Source organism: Balaenoptera acutorostrata, chromosome 14, assembly GCF_949987535.1.
Source record: "Balaenoptera acutorostrata chromosome 14, mBalAcu1.1, whole genome shotgun sequence".
Lineage (NCBI taxonomy): Eukaryota > Metazoa > Chordata > Mammalia > Artiodactyla > Balaenopteridae > Balaenoptera > Balaenoptera acutorostrata.
Window position 1 is genome coordinate 42,970,381 of NC_080077.1, and position 20,786 is coordinate 42,991,166.

The window sequence follows — 20,786 nt, forward strand, 5'->3', positions numbered from 1 at the left end:
TAACATACTTTTCAATGAACATGCTTTATTACTAATGAGTTAGCTTTTAGTGGGAACATTTATATTGCCAATGTATTTGCTCTGTCGACCATAGCAGAATACTGTAGAACTTCTTGCTGTGTCCTCACATGGCGGAGAAAGAGAGAGGAAGCAAGAGCTCCGGTGTCTCTTCTTATAAAGGCACTAAGTCCTATCATGGGGACCCCATTCTCATGACCTGTCTAAACTTAATTACCTCCTGTTATCTCCATATAACATCATGTTGGGGGTTAGGGCTTCAACATATGAATTTTCTGGGGTTGGGGGGAGACACAATTCAGTTCATAGCAGTCAACAGTGACTATTTCAGAACTATTTCAGACACTTTTTACCTAAGTAGCATTTTTAAAATTAGGATCTAGACTTGTTCTCATTTTATCTGTGGGTAAGAGTATCTGAAAATCTTCATAGAAAAAATAAAAATTACTCACAATTGCTTACTCATCATGGGTTATATAGTTAAATTATACATCATTGGCATAAAATGGAACTGTGAAATTGCATGAAATTGCTGAAATGATTGTACTGTCCCATTCCATGAATGTTCATAGTTCCAGAAAAATTGCGAATGGCTCTTAATGTCTTTTAAAATAGTTTATGAAAAGAGACGTTAGAGAATTTCCTTTTCCTATGTGGAAAATCATAGCCAATTTTATGGATGATTATGATTACTTACTGAAGTTTCTTTTAAAATTAGTCTCGTTCTCTCCATAAATAAATGATACAACTAACAAGGAAGGCTTAGTATCTTATAGTGCTTTATATTTTAAAAAATCTTTATATAACATCATTTTAAAATGTCAATGATAAGTTGATCTTATAACAACAATGTCACTAGGGTAGAATAAATACGATCTCCATTTAATATTGAGAAGCTTGAAGCTTGGAGAAATTATTTTACCTAGGGTCAAAAATTCAGTTTGGGTCCATTCTGTTACTTCAAGTCATATATCTTCTGTGTGTTCAAAGAACATAGAACCATCTATATTACCTTTGTGTGAGAAATAATAATTAATCAGAGAAAGATACTAATAAATGGTTGCCTTTGTAGTTATGTAGAAAAGTGAATAGCTAGAAGGTACTATGTATAGTTAAGGTACTTGAAAATTCATATATAGCATTGTCATTTAAAAATAGTATAATTAAATAGTGGTATATTTTAAATGGTCATGTCTAAGAGCACTGCTAATTTGTTATTGTACTTGCCATCTTTTTATTGTTCGTTTTTAAGGTTTTAGAAATTTATTTTAACATTGCTGTCCTGGAAGATACAAATTATGGTCAGTATGATACTGTATTTATTTTATGTAATATACTTTCAGAATCACATAATTGGTGTTCTCAGTGTATGAGTTGTAGTGGTACAAAGCCTAGACTGTTTAGTAGAGAGTTAACAAAGCTAGTGCAAAATCACACTTTTTTATTTTTGGCTGCCAGTTTTGGCTGGTAAGATAGCTATGTATAGATTAGGACAGGAGTTGGTAATAAGGTCTTTTCCACAACTCAACTCTGCTCTTGTAGTGGGAAAGCATCCGTAGGCAATACATAAAGGAATGGACCTAGCTGTGCTCCAGTAAAACTTTATTTACAAAGACAAGCAGCAGCCATATTTGGCCTGTAGGCTCTAGTTTGCTGATCCCTGGATTAGAATATAAAATGAAATAGTACTTCTCACCATAATATTTCCCTATTATTTATCAGATGTTTTGTTTACTTTTCTTAAATTCTGTTTTAACTTCTCACCATAATATTTCCCTATTATTTATCAGATGTTTACTTTTCTTAAATTCTGTTTTAATTTAATGCTTTAATTCATAACCTCGATCCCCTTTAATTTCACCTTTTTATTCACATTTTTGTGTGCTCCTGAGCTTCTGTACCTTCAGCTACTTTTCTAGGCTAACATCATCACACAGCTTTCCAGCCTTGTTGTCAGGACACCCCAAATTAAACCAATCTAACATCAGGAATGAGTGGTGGTAAGGAAATGGTGATGTTGGATATAAAGAAAAGGTAGAATCCCATGGATGTGGGTAGCTTTGGAAAGCTTATTAAAAGAGGCAGAACTTGAGCTGACTCTTGAAGACTGAGGGAAATTAAATTAGAAAAAAGAAGAGTATTTCAATAAATAGTTGACAAGGGGTGGCTCACATGTTGCTTCCCTCTCCCTTTTCATCACCAGTTATATAGAATCCCACCATGGACTGGTCCTTTTCATGATCATTTCCTGGAGCAAAGTGCTAACAGTGTGACTTATTTTCTTTGGAGATCCCATCTCTTTGGATTATCTCTTTTCCTTCCACGTGCTTAGTAAGATGAAGAGGGAATGCATGCAGACATGCTCTGGGAAGGTCTGCAACCTGTGGGCTAGACCAGCTCTGTTCCAGGCACTCTGGCAAATGGACTTCTCTCCAGCTGGTTGGTGTCTTTTTCCATAGTGCCCCTTCCAGTCTTTTCTGGCATCAGTGTGGTAGACAGGTATGACCCTGAGGGAAAGGAATAGGAAGCCACCCAACTTTCTTGGTTTATAGGCTACCTTTAAGATTAAATGTGTAAATAAAAGGAGTCCTCCATGGGGATGTGTGTTAGCCCATTTAGGGACATAACGTGGAATTTGGAATTAGGTTTATTAAAAAAGAGAGAGACACCGTGAATAAGTATTTATTTTCCTCTGTGCACATGTTTTCCTGTGGCCCTTGTAGGAGAAGGGTAGTTGTGGCAAGACAGGTGGAATCTTGCCATCTCTCAACCTTTTTTCTTTTGGTATGACCACATCTCAGTCATGCTGAAGAAAATAGATACAGCAGACCTAGCCGAGTGTATGGACAGGGGACTGGGTGTGGAAGACAAAGCCCTGTATGGAGGGAGTGAAGCCCCTGCAGTGGGGTAGCTCCAGTGTGTATTCTGCCTTCTGCCAGTGTAGCTGCAGGCTTGGCAGGCGACAGCCTAGATTTAGCAGCAGGATTTGGAGTTACCAGGATCTGTGGAGAGCCAGGTAGTTTGTCTCAGTTGCCTCAGTCTGCATAAAGAAGATCTCTACAAAAAGGGCAACACTTCTGCATCTTAATTGCAAAAGTATTTGGTGCTGGGACTTCCCTGGTGGCGCGGTGGTTGGGAATCCGCCTGCCAATGCAGGGGACGCGGGTTCGAGCCCTGGTCCGGGAAGATCCCACATGCCGCGGAGCAGCTAAGCCCATGCACCACAACTACTGAGCCTGCGCTCTAGAGCCCGCGAGCCTCAACTACTGAGCCCGTGCTCCGCAACAAGAGAAGCCCCCGCCCTCCACAACTAGAGAAAGCCCACGCGCAGCAATGAAGACCCAATGCAACCATAAATAGGTAGATAGATAGATAGATAGATAGATAGATAGATAGATAGATAGATAGATGATAGATAGGTAGTATTTGGTGCTGGACTTCATTTCTGAAGCCAAAGTAAGATCATATTAAAATAAGCGAAGTTCCAGGACACTGATTTTTAGCCTCTGGATTTTTGCTGGAGTGTATAGTATTTACTTTTTTTTACTTCAGAAGAAAGTAGGCACATCTCTAAGCCTTAAGTAACAGTTGTGAATATTACTGTTGGACCGCAGGGCTATGTGGAGGACATCAAGGAACATACGGGAGTGGGAGTGTTACTATAAAAGGAGTATGTTGTCATTGGAATTAAGGTGGGGAAATCTCAATGGAATCATTAAAACCCAAGGACGAAAATGAAAATAAAGACCTGTACTCAGAACACTCTGGCTCTAGGAATCTGGCTTGCTTGGAGGCAGAGGGAAAATTAGGCAATGAGTAAAACTACAACATTTGATAGGTGAGCACAAAAGTACTAACTGGATTTTGTAAGGAGACCACTTGGGAGTGAAAAGGATCAGCTTTAAAAACAGACCATAATGGAATTAGAAAAGGAAATTTCTAAATTTAAAATACACCAGACTTTAGGCAGTTGAAAGAGGCCTTTGGGAAGACGTAGGGCCTAGAACTTCCACTCATGCAAAAGCCTCCTTCATCTCTAGGCCTCCAGTGTAGGGCAGAGACTTACCATGAGGCTTTTCTCCTGATCCCACCACAGTCCCCAGGAAGCTAGACTGGGCCGTAGGAAAACTCCATTCTCATAGACCAGGTAGCCTCCTTTGTCTCTTTCCTCCTCACTGTTTATTTCTAGGAAAACATTCTTAATTTTGAATGCTTTAAAATCCTAATCAAAAAGTCTTCAAGTGCAGATTTTAAGACTGGGCTACGTAAATTTGCTAAATAAATCTGTGAGTACAAAAACAGTGCATGAAGTTTTAGTATTTAACATTTACCATAGCCAATATTATCTGCATAGAAAAAAATGTCAATCCAAATGAAAGAATTAACTTCAATTAGAAAATAATATGGTTTACTGAATTCTTCTCCCTTTTTCTTTAAAACCATGCAGGTAATATATGCTTTGAACACTAAAAATGATGAGCATGAATCTGCAATTCAAGCCCTCAAAGATGCTCATGAAGAAGAAGTCCAACAAATTCTTGCAGAAACAAGAGAAAAAATATTGCAGTATAAAAGCAGAGTATCAGAGGAGTTAGACCTTAAGAGAAAGATTCAAGTTTTAGAAGCATCATTAGAAGATCACATAAAAATGAAGCAGCAGGCTTTGACAGAATTTGAGGCTTATAAGCACAGAGTTGAGGACATGCAACTTTGTGCAGAAGCCCAGCATGTCCAACGCATAGTAACCATGTCTAGAGAGGTTGAAGAGATTAGAAGGAAATTTGAGGAAAGATTACGGAGTTTTGGACAAGTCCAAGTACAGTTTGAAAAAGACAAACGGTTGGCATTGGAAGATTTGCGAACTGCTCACAGGCGGGAGATCCAAGAGCTGCTGAAGTCGCAGCAGGATCACAGTGCCTCAGTTAGTAAAGGACAGGAGAAAGCGGAGGAGCTGCACAGAATGGAGGTGGAGGCCTTAAACAAGACACTGGAAGAGCTAAGGCTTGAGCGGAAAAAGCTAATTGAGGATTATGAAGGCAAGTTGCGTAAAGCTCAGTCCTTTTATGAACATGAGCTAGATACTTTGAAAAGGTCACAGCTTTTTACAGCAGAAAGCCTCCAGGCTAGCAAAGAAAAGGAAGCAGATCTTAGAAAAGAATTTCAGGGGCAAGAAGCAATTTTACGAAAAACCATAGGAAAATTAAAGACAGAGTTACAGATGGTACAGGATGAAGCTGGAAGTCTCCATGACAAATGCCAGAAGCTTCAGGTAGCACTTGTTACAGCAGAGAACAGTGTTCAGGTGAGTAAAGAATATTACATTCAACACATGGTTTTTTTTTTCCCACTTTTCTCTTTTTCTTTTCGATTAGACCACTTCAACTTTTTTTTTTCCGTTTTGCTTTTTTTCTACTTTTCTTTTGTGAGAAAATCAGTGAAAAGGTAATCTTTATTACCCTGTAGCTGTTATTTCCTACAACAATTTCAGATATGAAAGGCCCAAAAAGATAAGCTTAAAACCTTGTTGATTGTTTATGAAAGGATTTTTTAATAACATGTTAATATTTTCCCAGTGATTTGGGAAGTTTAAAATATTGGTCTTTAATTATGTTTTTTTCCTTTCCCTCCATTAATGATGGGGTCTGCACATCAGTTGATATCCAGACACTGAACAAAAAATTAAGATTGCTTTATAAATAGGTGTATAGCACAAGTCTAAAAAAAAAAGCCAAAAAGTCTCTCTGGCAAGTTTCTTTGTTTCTTGGCATAGAAAATTTCATAGGTGTGTTTTTAATATCTGTGCAGCATTTAAATATATTAGAAAGGGTCAAATAGCCTTTCATGATTGGGTCATATGACTTATGAAGATAACAAGTTATGTGTCACTGATACAGATTCAAAACTAGGTATTGTTAAGTGTGACTTTTGAATAAGAGAAAGTTGCTGCTGGTAGTTTAAGTGAATTTTTTAGCTTAGCATCCATCATTCTTGCATATTAATAATGGCTATTTGATTTTTCTTAGGTTCTTCAAAAACAGCTTGATGATGCCAAGGAGGGAGAAATGGCCTTATTAAGCAGGCACAAGGAAGTGGAAAGTGAGCTAGCAGCAGCCAGAGAACGTTTACAGCAGCAAGCTTCAGATCTTGTCCTCAAAGCTAGTACGTCTGACCACAGTTCTTGGTGTATTCCTCAGCTAAAACCAACACTTAAATGTTAATTCAAGACGGAATTAGCCTTTTCTTCTCATATTTTAAAATTATTTAGATTCTAACCATGTTAAAGTGTTCTGTTATCTTGTTAATCATAAGATAAGCAAATGATAACTTATTTTTAGGAATATATTTCTATAAAAACATTAAGAGGGCTTCCCTGGTGGCGCAGTGGTTGAGAATCTGCCTGCCAATGCAGGGGACGCGGGTTCGAGCCCTGGTCTGGGAAGATCCCACATGCCGCGGAGCAACTCGGCCCGTGAGCCACAATTACTGAGCCTGCGCGTCTGGAGCCTGTGCTCGGCAACGAGAGACCGCGATAGTGAGAGGCCCACGCACCGCGATGAAGAGTGGCCCCCGCTTGCCACAACTAGAGAAAGCCCTCGCACAGAAACGAAGACCCAACACAGCCATACATACATAAATAAAAAGAATGTAAGCAGACAAGAATAGCATTAAAAAAATAAATAAAAAATTTAAAAAAAAAAACATTAAGAATTATAGGTTTTAGCACCAATAAGTCAGTCACTAAAAGAAAAACACTCTAAGAGGCTTTGTCCTTTGAAAACATGTCCTTTTAAAACATAAATATTTTAAAATACTTAAATTAGTGGAACTACATTTAAATTACAGCAGCCTCATTTCATTTGGCTTATTAATAAGGATCATTTTACATACTAAAGCTGGGTTGCCCATCCTGACGTGGCTGACGGGCTCATTTCGAAGCCCTCACTAGAGGAGGGGGTGACCTGTATCAATCTGAAGTGACATTTCGCTGGGGTGTTTGGTGAGCCAGGGGAGGCCTTTGAACGAATTCTTTGAGGATGTCATCTGATTGACTGGCTCGTTGGTGAATCCCAGATTACCCTCCCCCTGAAGCAGAAGCTTTTCGACTTTATAGTGTATGAAAATCACCTGGACGGCTCGTGCAGCCACAGACGCTAGGCCCCCCATCCCCAGAGTTTCTGACGCAGTAGGTCTGGGGCGAGCCTCGCTTGTGACCGGTGCTCCCAGGCGCTGCTGGTCCGGGGCGCTTTGAGAACCGCTGTCCTAACGCATATGCCTTCTGAGCATATTTTCTCATATTCACTTTCCATCTCTCTGTCTCTGCTCATACCACCCCCCATATTTTTGGTTTTTTGCTGTTGTCGTTTTAGGTTTTCATAGCCTTGCTGTCCTTATCTGTTCTTGCTCTGCCTCAGTTCTTTATCAGGTCTGTTGTCTACAGCAAATTTAGTTTCAACCAAACTGCTGCCCGCCATCTTTCCTTGCTGCATACAGATTTCTTCCTCTTTATGTTAGAATTTGAAAAAAAAAGAGATTAGAAAAGAATAAATTACTCATTTTAGTGCCATCGTGCTACTCAGTGCATCTTCTCTTACTTTGTTTTACTCCCAGGACTTTTATATGTACCCTGAGGAGTTGTTTCTACCTCAACTTGTAGAGCTTGAAATCTTCAAAAATGATTGGACTGGTCCTAGGTGCAGCGAGCAGCGTCAGTGGTGTGAAAATGGACTGCTTTCTAATCTAAGTAGTTCTACTTGGATAATAAGTATTCCCGTGGTAAACATTTCTGTCGTATACAGTGAGGAAACCAAAGAGCTATTTGTACATGCAGGCCATTTATTTTACTTCCATGTTAAGTACCTTGTGTCATTAACTATAAACTGCTTTATACGACAATGCAACAGATTTTAAATTGGGGCTTTCTTTTGGGGGGTAGGTCATATTGGAATGCTTCAAGCAACTCAAATGACCCAGGAGGTTACAATTAAAGATCTAGAATCAGAAAAATCAAGGGCCAATGAGAGGTTATCTCAGCTTGAAGAAGAAAGAGCTTTCTTGCAAAGCAAAACCCAGAGTCTGAATGCAGAGCAGAAGCAGCAGATTTTGGAACTGGAGAAGGTAAAGAACGATGGAGAGCTCCACCCCCCCCCCCCCGCCCCCCGCACCAGCCATGAAAGACAAGAAAGAAAAGTTCAGTTTTCCTCTTTTTCAGATTTGATTTAGAGTGTTTACTTCTATTTCATAGTAACAGTCTATGTCTTAACTCTAGTAATTTTTTGTTTTTATTTTGAGGAGAAAAGGTATTGATATAAAGCTGGGCTATCCCATATTGTGTAAATGTTCAAAATATTGCTGATAACAATTTATAATGTAAAAACTTAGGACACTTCAACCTATTTCAAGCCAGAAGCTGAATGAACTCTTATTTCAGTGGGATGTACATTACGGTTAATCGTATTTATTTTTCTGTTGATGAAACGTATTATTGTGTATACACCTAGGAAATGTCTGTTAAACTGAAAAGGATGACCAAAATCAAGCCCTGAAAATTCATATACCAACATACTTAATTTCTAAATGAAATAAATAAGACATAGGATGTGTAGAGTAATTGCTGAATATTTATTCCAGTTTTTCCACATATCTACAATACCAGGTGAGGGTTTGGGACACTCTTCCTCCTTCTCTCAGCAGCCAAGTGTATTGAAAAGTGTCTGTTCTCCTCGCCCTTGTTCGCCTCCCACTCACTCCTTACCTCGTGTGGGCTGGGTTCTCCTGCCACCACCCCACAGGCTCGGCATTGGCCTCAGCCTCCAGTGACGTCCTGGCTGCTGGACTTGGGGGATCTTGTCTTCCTGGGATACTGACTCCTCTGATTTACAGCATCTCTCTTCGGTTCTCTCACACTTTCCTCCTGTCTCCCAGGCCCTGCAGTCTTGTCTGTGAGCTTCCCTCTTCTCTCTGTGGCCTTACCTTTTTTAAAAAAATTTTTATTTAATTTTTTTATTTTTTAATTAAATTTTTATTTAATTTATTTAATTTTAATTAAAAAAATTTTTTTTATTGGGGTATAGTTGATTTACAATGCTGTTAGTTTCAGGAGTACAGCACAGTGAATCTGTTACACATACACATATATCACTCTTTTTTTTAGAGTCTTTTCTGTGTCCTTACCTTTGATGTTCCTCTTGCATTCCCATCTCATTCCACAAGCTCATCCATTCCAGTAACATCAACTGTCACTTGGTCAGTGATAACTCCCAAAGCCGTTCGTCTAGGCCAGATCTTTTCCCTGAACTTGAGTCCTGTGTATCTAACTCCCACTAGATATCTGTTTCTCACAGATGTGTCAAATCAACCTGCCTAGAACTTTCTCCCCTCAAAATACTATATTTCATTTACTCCTTTTTTCAACCAGTAGCACTATAGTCTGTCTAGTTCGGTAAATCAGAAACCTGGGAGTCGTTCTTGATTACTGTTTCCTTAACCCCCTTATCGGTTCCCAAGTCCTGTCAGCTCTGCACTCTCCCTGCCTTCTGTCAGCTCACTAGCCTACTGCCAAGATGATTGTTTTTTTTAAAAATGTCAGTCACTGAAGACATTCTGCCTGTGGACAGCAGCTTTAGCCCATGCCCAAGAGTTCCTGCCCACCCTTCCTGATGGCCTCTCTCTTCCTCAGCACCCCTCCCCTTCTTTCTCCTTCCTGCTTCTCTGGTTGAGCCCTGACTGGTACAGTTTTATAGGTAAAAGCTATGATCTATGATGAGGAGGACTTCATGTCTGAGCTGTGAAACAAAAAGACCTGGGGGTGATGGTGGTAAAAGAACCTTAAACATGTTGTATTCAAGTATTCAAGTAGGGGCTCTGGTTTATGGTGACCCCAAGTCAGGGAGAGCTAGCAGAGGGATTGGGATCCAGTTCTAGAACACTGCTCTGAGCCCTGAGCCCCCAGTACCCCCATCCCTGTAGGGGAGGCTTGAAGGGAAGAGCTGACACCCAGTCTGGCCCAGGCAAGAAAGAAGAAGCTGGGAGTTTCTGTTTCCTCTGTCTACACCTTCTGGCTTTGAAAGGAAAGAAAGTCCAGTGCCTTACTTTCAAGAATCTTCCCTAGGGCTTTTCCCCCTCATTGGGCCTTGGGAATAATTATAATCTCTTTATTATGTAAAATAATTGCTAACAACTATAAAATATTTACAGTAGGCTGGGTATATTGCTAAACATTTGGGGGCACATTATCTCATCTTCAGCAACCCTGTAAAATAGGTTCTACCTTATCATTCCCATTTCACAGATGGAGAAACTGAGGTTTATAGACGCTATGCACGCATGGTACCCCCAGTGACATGGCTAATAAGTGGCAGAGCTGGAACTTGAACCCAGGTCTGTGAGACTCCAAAACCCATGTTCTCCACCTCTGCATTGTGCTGCCTCCTATGACGTGAGGACCTTTTATTTCCACCTGGGTAGTTCTAGGGACCTGCAGACTGAGCCAGGCAGGCAGGTGCTGTAGAGGCCAGACAGCAGGATTGCTCTGCCCACCCGGGAGGAATTAATGATCCAGAGGAGGTGTGTCTGTCTTCCGAGAGTCTTACAGAGCATCAAGGAGGGGATCTGCCCCAGCCCCTAAAGAGAATTAAAGCATCTTTCAACCTCATTTTCTTGAAGTTTTACTTTCTCATCTTCCTCTTTCATAACACCACATAAGTTCTTCAAAGAGTAGCCTTCATCCAGTACCTCCATTTCCTCCTTTCGGCCTGGCTTCCCCTCTCCTGCTCCGTTGTACTGGGTCCTAAGGCATCAGTGGAAACACAGCCAGCACACCCAAAAACTGTACCCATTTTCTCAGCAGCACTCACACCTCTTGGTCACCCCCTGCCCACCCTTTGTCTCTCTGACACTCTCCTCCTTCCCTAATGACTCATGTCTCCTTCACTGGCTCCTCTTTCTCCTCCTGCTCCCTAAATTCAGATACTTCCCAAAGTTCTTCCTTTCTTTGTTTCCTTTCTACTTCCTCCCCTTGACAAGTTGTCTTGGTTTGCTGGGGCTGCTATAACAAAACGCCACAGCCTGGGTGGCTTAAACAACAAACATTAAAAATAAGTAACTAAAAATTAAAAAAAAAAAAATTTAAAATATCAGTTTCAGTGATTTCTCATTCCCATCAGAATAGAATCCAGAGGCCTTAGCATAACAGGCCCCTGGTCATCATTTGACCCTGCCTGCTTCTGAGCCTCATCCCTCTCTGCTCCCAGCCTTGAACCCTGTGTTCTCGCCACACTGCTCAGCTGCATGGGTTTCTATCTCCCTAACTTCACCGCCTGGTAAACTGCTTCTCAGCTTTCAAAATGCTGGAAGTGGTTATGAATGCAGGCTTTTGACATCAGATCTAGGTTTGAAATTTTCTCATCTCTTGTTTCCTGATGGGCTTGTGAGAATTTAATGAGAGAATGTGTCATCATCAGCTCAGATGTTTTCTCTTCTGGAAAGCCTTCCCTGATCGATCATTCTCTCTCTGTCTCTCTCTTTCTCTCTCTTTCTCTTTCTTTCTCTTTCTCTCTCTTTCTTTGTCTCTCACACACATCACATCGTTTCCCACCCCATCCAGGTTAGGTTCCTTTCCTGTATACACTCACAACATACGATGCATGCTCCTTTCATAGAACTTAAAAAATTATATTGCCACACTCTTTTGACTTTTTTTCATCATTAGACTGTTCATGCTTAAAAGGCATATAATTGGCACGCAATAAAATTGTATTGAATAGTATCATTTGAGTGGGTAAATTGGTAAGCCATTTTGTGTACAACTTTGACATATAGGAAGCCTTTTTCTCTTAAGCCTGCAGATGTGCTGACTCACACTTGGTTCTAACCTAATAATAGTGTATTTTATCATTTGCTTTAAAATTACTCATTTTGCCTGTGCCACCCTGTCATTTTCTGAGAACACCCAATGGTGTATTCTCATGTACCATATCTGAATCCTGTAGCACTCAGTTCATCCAAGTTTATCTGTTTACTGAGTATTCAATACTAATAGCAGTAATGAAAAAAGCAGATGCCAATTATTGATCTTTATTTTTGTTCAATTTTAGAAAGTAAATGAGGCAAAGAAAACTCAGCAAGAATATTATGAGATGGAGCTAAACAACCTGCAAAATAGACTGGAAGGAGAGGTGGCTCAATTAAATGAGGCCCATTCTAAGACTTTGGAAGAATTAGCTTGGAAGCACCATATGGCAATTGAGGCTGTCCACAGTAATGCGATGAGGGATAAGAAAAAACTGCAAATGGTGAGTAAAAATTCAGCTTAGCATTGCATTGTAAATTGGTGGGCTTTCTATAATGATCTAGCCGCTGTCTTGTAATCACTCTGTAAATCTCGGTTCAAAGAGTAACATACATAAAAGTTGTTATAGGGGGTGTAGTTTTTTTTTTTTTTTTGAGAAATTTTTTTTTTTAATTTATTTATTTAATTTATTTATTTTTGGCTGTGTTGGGTCTTCGTTTCTGTGCGAGGGCTTTCTCCAGTTGTGGCAAGCCGGGGCCACTCTTCATCGCGGTGCGCAGGCCTCTCACTATCGTGGCCTCTCTTGTTGCGGAGCACAGGCTCCAGACGCGCAGGCTCAGCAGTTGTGGCTCACGGGCCCAGTTGCTCCGCGGCATGTGGGATCTTCCCAGACCAGGGCTTGAACCCGTGTCCCCTGCATTGGCAGGCGGATTCTCAACCACTGCGCCACCAGGGAAGCCCTGCCATGATGTTTTACGTTTATTTTTTCATTTAATCCTTATAACACTGCTTTTGGTTTCATTGCTATACCCATTTTACTGAAGAGGAGGTGGAGGCACAGAGGGGTTAAACACTTGCTCAAGCACGTGCAACTAGTAAGAATCAGTCAGACCTTGAATTCAGGTCTCAGGTATCCAACCCTAAGGCATTTAGCCACCACATTGTGTAGGCATGTATTAATGATGGTTGTTATGTGTTTATGTAATAGCACTTTACAGTTTACTGAAAGCTTTCTTATATATTCCTTATTATTTGTGTCTTGGAGATTAATGACATTTTTATTCTGTGGGTGGTGAAATAGGTTTAATAAACCTAAATGATTTACTCAGACCCACAAACCTAGTAAATAGAAGAGGTTAGCATGTGAATTGAGATCTTCTGCCTCTACATTTCTTCCTTTTCTGACAACCAGTTGGAAAAAATAACACCTAAAGTTAATTAAAAATTCAAAATAAAACTTCCGTTTAGAATATTTCTACCTAAATATACTGTTATGTGTTTATATAACTAAAGACAAAACTTAATGATATGTTATTTCTCAAAGTTGTAGTTGTCCTTTTTTCTGTGCCAGCTCACTATTCCAGGACCAGTCAGTACAGCTTTAATTGATTAGTTAATTAATTAAGCATGTGCATGCTTACCGACTCTGGGTGTAGGTATCAAGTGTTGGAGGTTTTATAGTAAAGGATTTAGCAGTAACTGTGGCTGCAGTAATCTTTCCCATAGCTATTTTGGTTATTCTTCTTCATTTCTACATCCTATTTTCACCTTAACCTCCTCCTCTCTTACTGGAATATTTAAATTGCAGGTGCCTTTTGCCTCTCTTTATTCCTCTGTATTAAGTTCTAAGTGCTAGAATCAAGGCATCTTTCATCAATATAATTTTTACCTCATTACTACTCTTCTAATCATCCCTTCACCCATTAAATTTCAATTTCTGAGCAACCTGAAAATCTACTTTCATCCATTTGCATTTCTTACAAACTTTCATTAAAGCATGGTTGCCATAAGGCAGATGACATGAATTTCCTGTATGTGAACATAATCAAAACCTCTTAGGATAGCCTCATCTTTACCCTTGTCTTTTCTCAGAATAACTAATCACTTGCTGCTTCATTCCTTTCTTGCCCGGCTAGTTCATGTCTGAGCCTAAGCTGAAACCAACCTCCTTCCAGATAGTCTTTCTCCTATGTCAAATTATCTTTTAAAGAACATTTAGCTAAAAGTGACTTCACCATTCCTTATTACTTAGCTACCAAAAAGGATGTGAATATTCAGAGAATCCATGCAGAAAAGAGGTAACATAGCAGGCCTGAAACTGCCATCCTTAGAAAACATGGTGCAAGGTTGGCCCGTGGCTGGTGTCTAGAACTTGAATTTCAGGAGGGTTCCCACCATTCCCTGATAAGAACGGCTCCCTGTGCCTAAACTGTTTATGCAAACAATATGGTTTATCCTGAACATGTACTTTCCTTCCTGGGGTCTCGAATTTTGGAACATGCTAAACTGGCCAGCCCCCAGTAAGAAACCTGGCACTAAGTCCCTCATGAGTTTTCCTTCCCCCACCTCCCCGAGTATGTTTATTTGGGAAATGAAGTTAATGATCATGAAAGTAGATACCTAACCACCTTGGCTGAACTGACAAAGTTCTGTACCATTTTTATAGACACAAAGGCAATTTTACAAATCCATCCTAAGTGTAAGGATATTATTTAGGGTTAAGGTAAATTTATAAAATAATAATTATAATAATGTATTTGTTATATTTCTCATATTGAGTTATTTACCAATATCTGATTCTATGAAAGTTTTCTTTTCTTTTTTTTTTTTTAATTTTCATTGGAGTATAGTTACTTTACAGTGTTGTGTTAGTTCCCTCATGAGCTTTCCTAGTGGACATTTCACACGTGTTGTCCCAACTTGCAGGAGAGTTCTGTGTGAGAGGACTCTTAGATGCATGAGGCTGGTTTCCTGCAGACTTTGCCCCATGTGCCTTTTCTCTTTGCTGATTCTGCTTTGTATCCTTTTGCTGTAATACAAATAGCTGTGAGTACAACTAAATGCTGAGTCCTGTGAGACATCCCAGCAAATCATCAAACCTGGAGTTTGTCTTGGGGACACCCAACATAGAACCCTATGTATTACTGTTCTCACCTTACACTGTAGAAATACTGAACACCTGAAACATACCTTGTTCTTTGCTACCTCCATGGTTTTTGCACATGCTTTTTCTTCTGCCTAGAATGTTATATCTCCCTCTTGCTTCACCACCTTTTCTTACTGGTACACTCCAAACTATGCTTAGGAATTGCTTTCTCTGTGAAAGTTTCACACCAAGCCAGCACTTATCAGTTCCCTATTCATATACTCCGGTACTCCCCATTACATCTAATTTTAATCACATATTCTTTAATGAGCCTATTAAGGGCAGGGACCATGTCTTATTGCCTTTGTATCCCAAGTAGTAAGTAGCATGTCTGGCAAATAGTAGATGTTCTTCAGTAAGTATCAATTTTAGTAATATTGCTCTTTAGATACCTTAATTTCTTACTGGTTAATCCTTAACTACATTCCAGTGCTAGACCACTGAGTTCCAGAAGTGTTACTAGATTTTGTATTTTTATGTAAATATAAAAGAATTATGAACCCAAGAGATAGAATTTTTTCTCATCTCACCAAGTTATCATTTATATCACACAGTTCTTTTTTTTGACTTCAGGTTGATCTAGACTAGTCAGATATTCTTACCATTTAAAAAAATGACTTAACCACTGCATCATAAGTGATTCAGAATGATAGAATCTAAGCCCCTAGGATTAATTAGATTCACTGTTAACTCTGATATTAATAATTAAGTATAAGACTAATTTGAAGAGCAAGGCATCAAAATATAAAACAGAGTAGTCTTTTTCTTGGAGTCTTCGAAGTATACAATATTTGCAATTTTGTTAATTTCTAAAAATTTCTTTTTCTAAGGAATTGGAGGCACAACATAAAAAGGAAAAGCTAAACCTGGAAGAGGATAAAAATCAGCTTCAACAAGAGCTAGAAAACCTGAAGGAAGAACTGGAAGACAAGCTGAATTCAGCCAATCAAGAGGCAAGGATTCTTTAGGCCAGTCAATCACCTATGTTACATCTCATTGATAGTACCTTATTTGGGAACATTGTATAAGTAGATGAGCCTCAATGAAGGTAACATATCTGGAGTAAAAATAATCAAAAACTTTCTTTAATGCTGAATTTTTCGTAGTGACAGTGATTATATCTCACCAGGTAAAAATTTACTACAAAAAATATTGGACCAAGATGCTTTTGTGGGGGAAAGCAAAACAAAGGAGAATAGCCCGTTACAGGAAAGAAAACAAAAGAGTTTTTTCTACCCTTTTGCAAAACATTGACTTCGTATTCTCTACCCTGAATCTCTAGATAGTGACATCTAAAATAATTTTTAAATTCTATATGAAAATAGTATTGTTTAGCTTGGAAAAGAAAAGACTAAGAATAGAATAGAATAAAATGTTATAAATCAGAAAGTTGTGAATAAAAGAAATGTAAAGACAGTTGAAAAGCTATAATATTGCTTGTTCCATCCCTTTCTCTCCTGTGTCCTGGTTCATCTGCGTCCTAGAACAGCCCCCCTACTGTCCTCTTTTCCTTCCTTTCCAGCTCATCCTTCATGGGGCTCGTAGACTGGTCTTCCTAAAACAAGTTCTTGTCTTGATGTGTCTCATCTTGTCAGCTGTTCCTACCTCACTAGCCTCATCTTTCCCAACAGTCTTTAAGTCCTGCTTTCTCATCACTCTGCTTCTGCTCACAGAAACCACACCAAAACACATGAGTGCCCCTGGGCAGGCTAATGATTTGCACTCAGTATTCTTTAATTATCTTTAAATATTTATCCAGAGAAGGTACCAAGCACGACATTTAGATATAATAGAGAATTAATGTTGTTACTGGTATTAGCTCAGTCTCTCTTCGATTGTCCAAGATCATCCACTGCATACCTCTCTCGCGGTCTGTGATCCTTGTGATTATGGTGTCCTGCTGTCATTAGAAGGTGGTTTAGTGACCATCTGTGTTTCTCATGCAGGTGCCCTGGAGTTCTACTCTCAATTCCAAGTGGTTTCAGCATTCCTCCAACCTACATATTGTAATCTCACTGAGAAGAGTTCTAATTAATATGTAATTGATTTTGCTTCTGGATACATTCTCAATTATGTTTTTTTTTTTTTTTAATTTATTTATTTATTTATTTATGGCTGTGTTGGGTCTTCGTTTCTGTGCGAGGGCTTTCTCTATTTGCGGCAAGTGGGGGCCACTCTTCATCGCGGCGCGCGGGCCTCTCACCGTCGCGGCCTCTCGTTGCGGAGCACGGGCTCCAGACGCGCAGGCTCAGTAGCTGTGGCTCACGGGCCCAGTTACTCCGCGGCATGTGGGATCTTCCCAGATCAGGGCTCGAACCCGTGTCCCCTGCATTGGCAGGCAGATTCTCAACCACTGCGCCACCAGGGAAGCCCCTCAATTATGTTTTAGCACCTTGGTAATATTTTGGTGCCACTTTAGAGTGGCTCCCAGGAATCTGCCTGACTCATCCCTCTGTATGTATCTGCCTTCCCTTCATGCTGGGACATTTTCTTTCTTGTCCTACTTTGCTGGCTAGGATCTCCAGAGACAGTAAGCATTCTTGTTTTGTTTCTTGCTCTTAAAGTGAAGGACATCAACATTTCACAGTTAATTATGATGCTTCTCTGAAGCTTTATTTTGTAAATGCTGTTTATCAGGTTTAGAAAATTCTCTTATAATTCTAGTTTCCTAATTTAAAAAAAATTACAAATTGATGTTGATTTTTCTGCATCTATTGGGAACATACTCATTTTTCTTTAACTTGTTAATGCGGTACCTTACATTAATCAATTTTATAATTTTAAATCAACCTTGGAGTTCTAGAATAAGTCCTAGTTAGTCATGACAGATTATATATATCTTTTTTATATAATACTAGATTCAGTTTTGTAATATTCATTTTAGGATTTTTAAGCCTAGGCTTAAATAAGATGGCTTCGTACTTTTCCTTCTTTATACCATCCTTTTCTGGTTTTGGAATCAAGGTTATATCAAGCCTCATAAAATGAAGTAGGACTTATATGCTTTTCTGTTCTCTGGAAAAGCTGTGTGAGATTGAAATGCTTTTGTAACCTTAATTGCATTGTGCTTCATATGAAAACAATTTTTGAAACTTATTAAGGCCTAGCATTGTGACCTCACACATAAAAGAAGTTTAATGTTCTGAGTGCATCCGCTCGTTTAATGCAATGTAGTCTGTATTCCGGTTCATTAAATCAAGATTTTAAGCTATTTTCTTCAAATATTCTGTATTCTTTTCCATTTTTATCTTCTTGATCTATCAGTTTCTAAACATTGATACTATGATGGTGTATTTGCTTATTTCTTCTTACATTCTATCAATTTTTGCTTTGTATATTTAGAGGCTTTGTTATATGCATACAAATATAAAATTGTTTTAGCTACTTAACAAATCATACTTTTTGGCTTAATCTGTGTTATTTGGTATTGTATAAGCTGTCTGGTGTATCTTTTTTCATCCACTGACTCTCTGTTTTTCTGCATCCTATGTTTACGTGTGCCTCTTGCCCAACACATATAGCTGCATTTTTAAAAATACCTAGTCAGAAGTTTTGCCTTTTAAATAAAGATTTTATTCCACTTACATTTATTGGATGGAAAATAGATACATCTGTGGAAAGACAGGAGGAAAGAATTAGGGGAGTAGTTCATAAAAACTGAAAGTGATTGTTTTAGAAAAAATTAAGGAATGTACTGTCTTCATAAGTTGGTAGATCTTGATACCCTTCCAAGTGAAATAGCCTCAAAATGTTAAGTAGTTCAACTGTGGATCTAGATGACAAATTCATGAATGCCAGAATCATAATAGTATATTAAGGGATGCTAGTGAGTTTAAAATCTCAGGTGAAGGATAACCCTGTTATCCTATGAAATGTTATTTTGGGATCACCTTTGAAGACAAAATAGTAGGCTGAATCATCAATAATTCTGACCATTATGGTCTTTTAAAATGTTCTTATAACATTTAAGTTGTAGATTTTCTTCTGGAAATAAGCTTTTTAAGTGGATATATATTTTTTCAATATTTTGTTAAAATGAAAAGCATTTGGATTTGTTTATTATAAGATGTTCTATCACAGTTGTTACGCTGCCTGACACATGGTAGGAGATCAGTAAATATTTGACATCAATTGTAGTAATATTTTTTGGATCTGTCTCCTAAGGTAAAAGAAATAAAATCAAAAATAAACAAATGGGACCTAATTAAATGTAAAAGCTTTTGCACAGCAAAGGAAACCATCAACAAAAGGAAAGACAACCTCCTGAATGAGAGAAAATATTTGCAAAAGATATGACCAATAATGGGTTAATATCCAAAATATATAATCAGCTTATACAACTCAATATTGAAAAATAAACAACCCAATCAAAAAATGAGCAGAAGACCTAAGTAGTCATCCATATGTCTACTTTGGAAAAATGTCTAACAGGCACATGAAAAGATGCGCAACATCACTACTTATTAGACAATGCAAATCAAAAACAACAATGCCATATCACCTCTTACCTGTCAGAATGGCTACTATCAAAAAGTCTACAAATAACAAATGTGGAGAAAAGGGATGTGGAGAAAAGGGAACCCTCTTACACTGTTGGTGGGTATGTAAATTGGTGCAGCCAATATGGAAAACAGTATGGAGGTTCATCAAAAGACTAAAAATAGAACTACCATGATTCAGCAATTCCACTCCTGGGTAAATATCCAAAGAGAACAAAAACATTAATTCAAAAAGATACATGCACTCCTCTGTTCATAGCAGCATTATTTACAATAGCCAAGATATGGAAGCAACCTACGTGCCCATCAACAGATGAATGGATAAAGAAGATGTGGTATATATTGGATTGGCCAAAAGGTTCATTTGGTTTTTTCCACAAGATGGCTCTAGTAGCCCTTAGTTGTCTTTAACTTCATTTGAAACAATTTTGTTAGATTGTATGTGACAGCTGTCATATCAACGTGCATTTAAAAAAAGACTTACCAAAATTAGCTAGTTTTTGTATAGCCATCTTAATATTGAAGATGGAAGAAAAAACAACATTTTCAGCATATTACGCTTTATTATTTCAAGAAAGGTAAAAATGCAACCAAAACACAAAATAAGATTTGTGGGACTTCCCTGGTGGTGCAGTGGTTAAGAATCTGCCTGCCAATGCAGGAGACAAGGCAGGTTCAATCCCTGGTCCAGGATGATCCCACATGCCGCGGAGCAACTAAGCCCGTGCACCACAACTACTGAGCCTGTGATCTGGAGCCTGCGGGACGCAACTACTGAGCCCATGCGCCACAACTACTGAAGCCTGTGTGCCTAGATCCCATGCTTCGCAACAAGTGAAGCCACCACAATGAGAAGCTTGTGCACCACAACAAAGAGTAAGCCCCCGCTCACCACAACTAGAGAAAGCCCGCACGCAGCAACGAAGACCCAGTGCAGCCAAAAAAAGAAAAAAAAGAAAAAAGATTTGTGCAGTGTATGGAGAAGGTGCTGTGACTGATCGAACATGTCAAAAGTGGTTTGCGAAGTTTCGTGCTGGAGATTTCTTGCTGGATGATGCTCCATGGTTGGGTAGACCAGTTGAAGTTGATAGCGATCAAATTGAGACATTAACTGAGAACAATCAACGTTACACCACGTGGGAGATAGCCCACATACTCAAAATATCCAAATCAAGCGTTGAAAATCATTTGCACCAGCTTGGTTATGTTCATTACTTTGACGTTTGGGTTCCACGTAAGTTAAGCAAAAAAAAACCTTCTTAACCATACTTCCGCATGCTATTCTCTACTTAAACGTAATGAAAATGTTCCGTTTTTAAAACAAATTGTGACAGGC

At 38.9% G+C, this 20,786-nt stretch overlaps 1 protein-coding gene across 6 annotated transcripts in view; it reads left to right on the forward strand.

Moving 5' to 3' along the window:
• The window catches only part of FAM184A (family with sequence similarity 184 member A), a 117,703-nt gene that overhangs the window by 48,955 nt on the left and 47,962 nt on the right, over positions 1-20,786 (forward strand). For all 6 annotated transcript variants that reach the window (XM_007190771.3, XM_007190768.2, XM_007190770.3 and 3 more), the window contains exons 2-6: positions 4,466-5,320; positions 6,042-6,177; positions 7,952-8,133; positions 12,111-12,308; positions 15,782-15,904. In XM_007190771.3, the coding sequence (XP_007190833.2) occupies positions 4,466-5,320; positions 6,042-6,177; positions 7,952-8,133; positions 12,111-12,308; positions 15,782-15,904 (1,494 nt within the window). The remainder of the gene's footprint in view (positions 1-4,465; positions 5,321-6,041; positions 6,178-7,951; positions 8,134-12,110; positions 12,309-15,781; positions 15,905-20,786) is intronic.